The sequence below is a fragment of the Astatotilapia calliptera genome, chromosome 2 (assembly GCF_900246225.1).
Source record: "Astatotilapia calliptera chromosome 2, fAstCal1.2, whole genome shotgun sequence".
NCBI lineage: Eukaryota > Metazoa > Chordata > Actinopteri > Cichliformes > Cichlidae > Astatotilapia > Astatotilapia calliptera.
The window spans coordinates 21,120,686-21,131,574 of NC_039303.1; the positions used below are offsets into that span (position 1 = coordinate 21,120,686).

The 10,889-nt window shown below is 44.5% G+C and overlaps 1 protein-coding gene across 3 annotated transcripts in view; it reads left to right on the forward strand.

The window, feature by feature from the left end:
• LOC113033416 (serine/threonine-protein phosphatase 2B catalytic subunit alpha isoform-like) overlaps positions 1–10,253 on the forward strand; it is a 33,380-nt gene extending 23,127 nt beyond the window's left edge. For 2 of the 3 annotated variants that reach the window (XM_026187185.1, XM_026187194.1), the window contains exons 6-14: positions 584–723; positions 1,874–1,951; positions 3,390–3,484; positions 3,717–3,842; positions 5,143–5,220; positions 5,321–5,405; positions 5,687–5,784; positions 6,851–6,898; positions 9,551–10,253. In XM_026187185.1, coding sequence (XP_026042970.1) covers positions 584–723; positions 1,874–1,951; positions 3,390–3,484; positions 3,717–3,842; positions 5,143–5,220; positions 5,321–5,405; positions 5,687–5,784; positions 6,851–6,898; positions 9,551–9,729 — 927 coding nt within the window. In that variant the 3' untranslated portion in view covers positions 9,730–10,253. The remainder of the gene's footprint in view (positions 1–583; positions 724–1,873; positions 1,952–3,389; positions 3,485–3,716; positions 3,843–5,142; positions 5,221–5,320; positions 5,406–5,686; positions 5,785–6,850; positions 6,899–9,550) is intronic. The other variant, XM_026187204.1, reaches the window with a different exon arrangement.
• Positions 10,254–10,889: the final 636 nt, after the last annotated feature.

The following is a 10,889-nucleotide window of genomic DNA, read 5'->3' on the forward strand; positions in this document are numbered from 1 at the left end:
GCCTTCGTAACTGTCCACAGTTTGTTATTCATTCTCAGTTTCACCGTTTCTCCAGTTCCTGCTCTTTGCCTGTGCAGGATAAGGAATACAAGAGCAAGGAAAATTAATCATGCATGCAACATGAGATCGACCTATGTGCAGCACTCAGGCACATTCATTCAGCAGTCATAAACCAACTTTTATTTCAGCTTTTTAGCCTGCTCTGAGTGTGTTCATTAGAAACCATAAAATAACCCCCGTGTGTATACAGTTCACTGAGCTCCAGAGCACAAAGCCGCACACATGAACACAGAGACGCGAGAACACATACTTCCTCATCTAATGGCAGTGTTTCCATGGTGAATCTGCTGGTGTGACATCTTCTCCCTCCTGTGTGGTGGGGGTTGCCATGGAGATGCTCTGCTCTGACAGTATGTGTTTGTGTGTGTATGCTATGTGTTTGCTTTTCTTTCTCCCCTGATTTATCTTATATGTGTTGGAGGGTTGTTTACATGACTGAAAATGTCTTTCATGTAGAAAATCTCTGTTTCTGTAAGCTCACATTTCTATACTTCTGTGTGTGTGCATGTTTTTTTTGTCCTAGTTGGACCGGTTCAAGGAGCCTCCGGCGTTTGGGCCCATGTGCGACCTGTTGTGGGCCGACCCCCTGGAAGACTTTGGCAATGAAAAGACCCAGGAGTACTTTGGCCACAACACGGTCAGAGGGTGCTCCTATTTCTACAGGTACAGGAGGGTAGAATTACTCCTCAAGGTGTTGTGACGGCAAAAAAAACATTACGTAAGAGCCCTGACATTTTATTTTTGAATGGGAATGAATATAGTATGGCAGCCTTGCAGCAGCAGATCCCTGTGCTTATGAAGCTCAAAGGCAGAGCTAAGAGCTGACCTGGTACTCCAACAAGCCAGTGTGGATGTAATATTCTGGGATGATGGTTCACAGCAGAGACAGTACTCTTTAAAATCACCACCTGAAAGAGAAAGAAGTTCTCACTCATGTCCCTGACTCCGGGTTTTCTCTTGGATAGGTCATGTCTCTTTCTAAATGATCTGAGCGCCCTGTCGCTACCGTGCATGAGCAACGTGCGATGCTCACCTACAAATTAGAAATCTAATAAGATTCAGGTCGACTTCAAGCTGCAGGTTTGGGATGTTGTTCCCGAGCAGAGAGAACGGGAGAGACGCCTCGTGTGCGCGTTTACACCACATCCGAGATCCACTAACGGTCGCTGGGATTTGTAGAAAATCTTGGCTACTTTACACACACATACGCACACCAAACACGCAGCACACACAGTTCCGTTTCAGCATGAAACGATATCCCACAATCCCCAGGGAGACTGCACGGTTCTGTTGCTATGACGACTGGCTACTCCTGCCAGATATGGAGTGATATTAAGATACAGTGAGAGAACGAGGGAGAGTAACATAGGAGGAGGGTGGCAGGGGGTAAAAGATGAGAAAGTAAGAATGGGGGGCATGTACAGACGAGGGGGAGACGGTGTTTAGAAATGGGTGTTGTGACATGTTCTCTGTGGCAAACACACCGATTTTCTATGTTTAGGAGACACAGCATCAATCAGCCAACTAGTGTACAGTCAGCACACCTCAGCACTGAGCCTGGCTCAGGCCTGTCACTCCTCACTGATGCCCCCTGCTGGTCTCAGTCAGACACTACCTTAGAAAACAAAAGCCTACTCATCACCCACTGCCAGACTTTAAATATCTGTTTTGTGGTTTACAGCAGCCTTGACATATGACTTGTTTGTTATGTAAAGTGTGTTTTACTGCATCTCTTTGAATAATTCTTCCCCTTCATGTTTCTTCCTTTGCCCTCACTTACTCTCACTTGTTGTCCCTCTCTCTCTGTCTCCAGTTATCCAGCAGTGTGCGAGTTCTTACAGACCAACAACTTGCTGTCAATCATCAGAGCGCACGAAGCACAGGATGCCGGGTGAGCTGACCGGCTGCTGCGGCTCATTCCTTTCTCTCAGCTTAAATGGGCACACCATTTCATTTAATGGCTTACCCTGACATTTCATGTTCTGAGCTGTTATTTTTCATTGTCGGGGAATTGGCACATTGCAGGAAAAGAGGCGGCGCAATTTTCACCCTGAAACTGTGTGATTAGCATTGTTAAGAGTTGGTCTGACTGAGAGTGCATCAACAGCCGGTGCAAGATTCAACCCTAACTAACTCAGCACAGGAAGTCAAAGAGGCTGCGTACACTTTGTACTAAAAGTCTGAATAAAATAGTGAAGGGAAAAAAATTGTGACCCAAAAATGCATTCCTGGCATCTATTATCTCACTGAAAATCCTCTAGATGTAATGCAGCAATTAAGGCAGCGCTGTGTTCTGTGTGTGTGCTGTTTGGTGAACCCATTAACAGTATTTGGTCTGTCATGCAGACAAGTAGTCTGGGTAATCATCCAGAGGTCTTAATGCACTTGTTATAGGATGGCCAAAAAACAAGCTATTTCAGTCGCCAGGCTTCTGCACCTGTGCAGAGTAGCTAATGTGGAGATAAAACATGCATTCATGGTCAAAAAAACAAAAAAGAGACTGTTCGATGAAGTAAGCAGCTGCAGTGTGGATACAAAATGAAGCAGCTTTCACCTGAGAACTTACAAAAGACATTGTATTCACTGCTGTCTCTATGAATTCTTTGATTGAATTCCTGAAGCCCTTGATTTGTGAATGTGCCGTTGCTGCATTATATTCTCCAACAATAGTGACAGCACAAAGAGAATAACGGCCAGCTCACTCAAAAAAAAAATCTAAGCTAGCTGCTACAGGAACTACCCTAAATGGTGAGTTTGTCTGGGAAAAATTGGTTTCTCTTCACTGAAGTTTAATAAGCAGTGAGAATCTAAAGCTGTAGCTCGGTGGATTTACAGCAGCACACTTTCCTGTCAATATTACCTGATGAAAATGTGTGTTGTTTATAGCGGCCTGACAATGAAAAAGGATTTTTTTCCCCTAAACCACACAAATCCTAAACAAAGGGGGGGAATCAAAACATAACATACAAATATTATCATTAAATTCACACAGAACGTGAACCACGCTCTCCTGGGTGAAATTGTTAGACCCACTCAGCCACCACAACCCAGAACAGTAAAGTTTTGTTTTGATAATTTGCATATCTATGCAGGCTTCCGATGCCCAGTAGCTTTTTCTGTTTTTTTACTTGTCATTTTCCTCTGCTATGCAAGGCAATCTGGTCTATTTCTGTTCTGTTAGTTTAAAAGAGTGTGGCTGTCTCACCTCTAACCATCCCCTGGCTGCTTTAGAAGACCTGCAAAGCAAATCTTTGTTTCTTTCATCCACAGCGCGGTGTCCTATTTGAGTGGCTATAACGTGGGCGGCTTGTTTGTCTCTCTTTCCTCAGGTACCGTATGTACAGGAAGAGTCAGACTACAGGTTTCCCCTCGCTCATCACCATCTTCTCCGCTCCAAACTACCTGGATGTCTACAACAACAAAGGTCTGACTGACGTGTGTTATCCAATTATTGTAGAGCAAACTGTTTGCGTTGTAAGACTTCTCAGGAAAATCTTTACATGTACGGATGGATGGAAACATTGTTACCTCCTAGAGGAGCAAGCTTTCAATAGGTTAATATCTGCTTCTGTGTGTGTGTGTGTGTGTGTGTGTGTGTGTGTGTGTGTGTGTGTGTGTGTGTGTGTGTGTGTGTGTGTGTGTGTGTGTGTGTCTAGCTGCGGTGCTAAAGTATGAGAACAATGTGATGAACATCCGTCAGTTCAACTGCTCCCCTCACCCCTACTGGTTGCCCAACTTCATGGACGTCTTTACATGGTCGCTGCCCTTTGTTGGAGAAAAAGGTACACACACACACCCCCCCCCCCCCCCCCACACACACACACACACACACATTACATTACAAATACCATGGAAGAGCATGTTGAAGAGGAAGTGCAAAATCTTCCTCTTCCACGTGAAGATAATTTAGAAACCATTTAATTTTGAAAGTGAAAGTAAACCTTCAGTTGAGTTTGCACGGTATGCATGCGTAGTTTGGGATCCTGGTCCTTGCTGGTGTCTACTGGTCAATAGGGGAGTTGACTGGATGTCTGTGAGATTCTGAGACAGAAGGAGAAACTTAAAGTCTCTGAAGAGAATTCATGTATTCTCAAAGATCACCAGATTTGACTCGTTTGACCTGTTTGAAGGCAGGGACAACCCGCAGTGGGTGGACTGGCTTCCTCTATCTGTCCAGTGTAACTGTGGGCGGATGGCTTGTGAGGTTTAGAGGCTGCTGGCCTTTCAGGCAGAATATGGCTTCAAAACCAGCAAAGTGTGGCATCAGAATCTGGGCTTTATTTTATGGAATGTGTAAATATATACAGAGCAGCTGGGAGGAGGAGCTGCTGAAAGAAACCAGGGGACACGAGTGGTGCTAGATATGTCATACAACCTGGGACAGTGGCACCTCAAAACAAGACCGACGACGGCTGGAACACATATTAATGTCAGTGAACAGGACGTCTCAGTTCATTTTTTTCACCAAGATAAGCTTCAGTATAGCGGATTTTTAGCATCAATTACAACCTTGTGACAAAAAACAGTTGTGTTGTTAATTCTGGTTGCAATCAATAAACATATATGTTTTCTCTGCAGTTTGAAATTGAGCTGAAGACGATATATGTTAATGGTTCCAGGTCAAACTGACCTGAGGGATACCAGTTTGATAAGCGATTAATAAAATGGATCGCTGATGTACAGTAACAGAGTGTGATTCTTGATATCTTCATCTTTGTCCACTCACAGCCCTCTAACGTCTTCACAGCTGGACATAGTTCAGCTCCGTCCTACTTACATAAAAAGATTTGTTCACATTTTTTCCCAGAAAACATTTTTATTTTTCACAGTAGACACTGAAACATGTCGTATCAAAGGGTGTTAAGGGGTAACAATCACATGATGGCTCATGTTCCATTAAGGGATCGCGGAGAGCCGGTGTGAAGGTCTGCTGTCACATAGGTCGATAATTTACCGATTTTCATTGAAGGACACGATAATTACCCTGTCGTTAACATTTTGACTAGTACCTAAACTGCATGAACCAGTTGGCAGTTTTGTTGTCCTTTTATAGAAGCGTATCTGTGTCTGTTTGCCCTGCAGTGACTGAGATGCTGGTCAATGTTCTGAGCATCTGCTCTGACGACGAACTCATGAACGATGGAGACGAGATCTATGACGGTACGAAGCCGCCAGCATTGATTTTTTTAAGGGTAGCTAGCGTTCTTCTTTTCTTCTACGTATCAACTTTCAATAACGTTTCTGCTCCACTCACTTCCAGCCAGTGCAGCGGCAGCGAGGAAAGAGGTGATCAAAAACAAGATCCGAGCCATCGGGAAGATGGCCAAAATGTTCTCCGTTCTAAGGTGGGTCAATTTGCAGTTAAACATGCGTGTGCGCTTGCCTGCACATGCTCGGTTTGCCGCAACTTCTGCAGAAGCTGGCAGTCATCAGATCCTCACTTTTTAAAAGAGATTTTTCTAAAATCTGTCTTTTAAACCACAATCGTGTTTTTTTGCATGTTTGCAGGTGTGCAGTGTGTGAGGAAGTGTGTAATTCTTTCTCTTTATCACCTGCTGTCTTCTTTTACCCACACACATCTGTCACACACACACACACGCACACACACACTGTCTCTGTTTCTCAGGGAGGAGAGTGAGAACGTCTTGACCCTGAAGGGACTGACCCCGACTGGCATGCTGCCCAGTGGCGTTCTCTCTGGGGGCAAACAGACCCTGCAGAGCGGTGAGCGTTTCATTCACTCACACACACATAAGCACACACACAGTCACATGCACACAAACTTAACCCCGAACTCATATATAGAAACACAATGCCACACAGACAGTTTGAGTATCTGCTTTGGAGCATCCTCCGGTTCCTCCATGCCCTCTCTCCTCTTCTCCTCCTCCTCCAGCTGTTTTTCTCCTCTCATCCTTCTGCCTCACTGACTCACTCCCTCTCTCCACCTCACCTCGCCAGCGCTGAAGGATACTAACAGCCCACTGGTTGCCTGTGTGTGCGAGTGTCAGAGAGAGTGTACGAGCGAGAGGCTGAGAACCTGAGAATGACACCAAAATACAGGGCAAATGCATGTGTGTGTGTGAACTAACAGCAGCTAATGCTAACACCAGGTGCCCTCTGAACCTGCTGTGGTCTCAGTGCTGCTCTGAGGGCTTTGCTTGTTTAAAACCTGAAACATGCCCCTTAGAAGGGGGTGTCTGGTAGTTGGGATATTTAATTAATGCTAATATTGAAATTATATGGATGTTACACATGATATTGATGATACAGAGTCTCTCACTTGTGTATATTTATCATGATGACATCTCCACAGAGCTCTAACGTGAATTTGGCCAACAGAATAGCATGAAGAAAATTTCACGTTCAGCTAAACAGATATTGGTCCAAGCTGGCCGTCAAAAACTGCAATCTTTCACTTCTGCCTTAGTTCATGGTGCTCGTCATAAATCGCATAATACCCGTCTGATCTCCCAGGCCAGCGTGAGGTCACGTTTTATGTTTTATGACTTCCTGTTTGATTTTTGGATCACCCCAAAGTTCTGCCTACACTGTTTTCCAACCAGAGATTGTTTGACAACATTTAGCTCAGCCTGTCGGAGCCTCCTCAGCAAGCGCTGCTCACCCATACGGCAAAGATGTTTACGCATATCTGCACAGAGCATGTTTCAGCCTTCACTTCGTTTTCCTTCTCCTCCTCCTTTCTTTGTACTCCATCTTTCTCTCGGACTCTGTCATCTCCTCTCTCTTCCTGTCCTCCTTTCTTTCTCTTCTTTTGCCCATCCTTCAGCTACCATTGAGGCCATTGAAGCTATCGAGACAGTTAAGGACGCCGAAGGTAAAATCCCACTCATTTCACTGTGTGGGCGCGTGTGTTATATGTGTGTGTGTGTGTGTGTGTGTGCGCGTACGGACGTGTGTGCAGCATGGCTGCGCTCTCAGCCGCCCATGCTCATAAGGTCATAGATATTTCCTTAGACACGATGCACTCAGCTCTTCTGACTGCATCACCGCTCTCAACAAAGCTGCTGCATGCTGGAGCCACCACATTAAAGCACACAACATGCATAAACCTTTCTTTTTCATCCTCTTGGGAAACAGGAAACACATACAGCCATATATTTGCATTCTGTTCAGATGAAACACGCAGAGAATATTTTCTCCACACACACACATTTACAAGAAGAGCGGGAATGTGGGCGGGAGAGGATGTTGCAATGGAGGGCAGGGTCACCCAGACCTCCTCACGGACTGCAGTGTGTTAGTGTTTTTCTATAGTTTCCATAGATGCTGTAGTTCTGTAGAAGATGAGCATGCAATCAATCTGTTTCTCAACAACCTACAGCAGAACTCGGGCCAGATCAAAATTTGCAACATTTGCAATTCGCTGAAGAAACATTTACACTGATCTGCCACAAAACTCGTCTTTTTACTTAGCTTTCAGCCTCCTGCAGCGTATTCACGTGACCTAGATTCAGAATAAAAGTCTTTGCTTACACCAAGAGATGGCAAGAAGGCAAGCTAGTGTGGCTGAAACTTCTGCAAACCCAACTGCAAAAAGTTGGGTTTGGAATTATACAGATACAGTTTCACGCTCAAAACCTTTGCAAAGAAAAAAAGATTAATTTGGCATATGGATGCATTACATTCAGAGGCGGCTGCCAGGTCTGCCAGGTTCTTTTGAGCTCATGAACAGATTGTGGTCATGGATTGTCTTTTGTGTATCATGCCCGGCGTGCACAGGCCCAGTACTCGGCACGCTTCAGTTACCCATACTATTTTGTGTTTGTACCTTTAGTGCTGTCTTTGGCTTACCTGAAGTACAGACCATAATTTGTTTACCCAAATGAATTATGGGTATCGCCTGTGCTGTAGTTTTCTGTCATGTTATATATGATTTGTAGTTGGGTGTTAGACATGTGCTTTGTAGTACAGTGGCATCTGTGAGCAGCAGCATGTGTGACAGTTGTCTTGTGCCGTTGTTGAAGAGTTGGCGTTGGCCTCTCCAGACAGTCCTCCTTATTGGTACAGGAGCATCTGCTGGAACAGAGGTTTACCTGGTCTGGGGTGACAGCTACTACAACGAATCAACCTTAATGCTGGTCGATGTTTTGTCTAATTTAAAGACACACCGTTTAAAGACAACTGAAATAAAGCCAAGTCTACAGCCATGCTAGCTCTGTGAAATGCTTCCACTAGCATGCTAACAGGTTTACGAATGACAGAAGGAACACGCTGCTGAATTAATACGTTTAACTGAAGTCCAGATATGCGTGAATGACTGACTCTTCAGTGCGACAGAACAGACTGTGATAATTTGGATCTGGTGTACTGCTAATGTGTTTGTGTGCTTTGCTAACATTTGACGATTAGCAGTAAATACAAAGCAAAGCTAATGCTACGCGAGCATGAGCAAACATCTGACAAATAATAATAATATTAATAATAGTAATGGTGACTAACTCAAACATAAAACCCATTTAACAGATTTATCAGAGAACACACATAATAAATGTCCGTTCAGTCATTTCCTGATTTGCACCTTTAAAGCATTAGTGTCAGTTGGTATGAAGTTGTAACTCGGATGAAATAAAAACAAAAAGCAGATGCGCATGCTTTTGTTTCATAATGACTCTAAACACTGCTGACTCACCTGTACTGCTTCCCATAAAATTGCCATCTGATAATATCTTGCTGCTCTCTGGAAACCAACTGGTTTCACTTTTTCTTCTGTGTAAAGATTTATTGAAAAGCACTATAAAAATCCTTTTGCATGGAGGTGCAATCAGCTCTATCTAACTCTCAGCAAATAAATATTCTTCCCAAAATGTTGAAGCACTTCCTGAAATATTTGTCAAGTCCAAAGCGGAGTAAAGAAAATCCTGGTGGTCACTATGACCTGACTAAAATTGGTGGAGTGCTTCTTTAAGATATCAATGCAAGGTTAAAGCTGCCCCCTTAGTCACAAACAAGGAGTACTCCCAAAGCCAAAAGGGAAGAACATGAGGGAAATGGAAAAATGTGACTACATGTCCTTACCTGTAAATTCTGTGAGCTCCTTCTGTATATGATGGTTTGAATGAACAGCTAACTGTCAGAAACTTGTCCCGAGGGGAAAAGACATCTTAAGGTCTTACGAAAGACCGATTGTGCTCATATTGTTTTTCTCATAACATCTTACCAACCACTTTACTCACTGCTAATCTAAGGTCAATGTCCAGATAAACAGCGGTTCATGGGTGGCATAACATATATACGATATGATTTTGTTTATCCAAACCCCAGCTGACCTTCAGCTGAAGAGATTTAGATCAACATGATATAAATGTGGTTACTGGAGAAACTGAGAAAAGATTTACTTCCCAGGCCACACTCATGCTCCTTATCGGGGGGTTTGGATACACAAGATTTTGTGCAATTCTGTGTCAACTTTTAACTGTGCATGTATGTGTGCTTCTGCCTTGGTGTGTGTATGTGTGTGTCTCTGCAGCCATTCGAGGGTTCTCTCCGCAGCATCGGATCAGCAGTTTTGAGGAGGCCAAAGGTCTGGATCGGATCAATGAGAGGATGCCACCGCGTCGCGATGCCGTCAACAGCGTGGGCCTGTCGATGGGCCGCATGAACATGGGAGAGCCCAATGGGACCGACAGCAACAGCAATCTACAGTGATGGACGTACATGCCCACGTGCCCAGACACACACATCTACAGTTACCACACTGACCTGGTCCCATATTTCATATTATGTGTACATAGGCATATATACAGACAAGAAAAATGCATCACACACACAGACACACACACACACACAATATTTCCTTTACTAAATAGGTACAGACAACATAAAACCCAATGCAATTACATACACACATCCTGCCCCTTTTCCCGTCGCCATCAGCTGCTATTTAAAGGCATGAGCATACATGGACTTTACCACCAAAGGGTCAATCTCTTCTCTGAACTGATTGGCCCCATTTAGAGAACTACAACTCTCATGTACCTGCACAACCACAGGAAAAGAGTCTCCAAAAATACTCCCCATGCAAAGCACGAGCAGCTACTGTTTGCCTTGTACGGAGGGGGGTGCGGGGATCACCAGCGGGCTGACAGTGACAAGCCTGTGAAAGTGTGCTGTTTGTGATGGACGGGGTCAAGTTTAAGGGTTGGTGCAGACGGCAATCGGGGGGGGGGGGGGGGTATTTAAGTGTCATGTATGATTCTTTTTCCTGTTTGCATCCCCAAAACAGGAAGTGGAACCATTACCAATGCTGATTTTCCAAAGTGCGTGCACATGCTTTTAACGTGTTGGTCTCTGTATGGCTGTATTTCGAAAAAAAATGAAAAAGTGTTTACGTTTGCGAACACGAGCAGAGCCGAGCATCAGGCAACGGCGAGAATATGTTTTTGATGTGCAGTGTGGCGGCTTATCTGCCAGCGAGAGATGTGCGAAGATAATCTCAAGCTGCGGTCTAATCTGAGCCTCACCATCCTTTCCTCCTTTGGAGGAGAGTCCCATTTTGCTTTTGTAGCACCACACTGCAAGCATACGCCACTTGAAGTCAAGTGGCAGGAAACCCCTCTGCCTGCCCATCCACCCAAAAAAGAAACAAAGAAACCCCCTCGTGGCTCCAAATGTGACCCGGGATCATATTTGAAGTGTTTCTCCCACCTGTTGTGTGTAAATAGAATAAATAAGAGAGGTTTTATTGCACATCTTGATGCGTTTGGTCACAGGGTCTGCAAGATGCAGTCTATGGTAACGTGGGATGCCAAATGTACTGTATGTGAGGGAGACGCAGAGGTGGGGGAGGGGAGTTGAAATGTGAATTC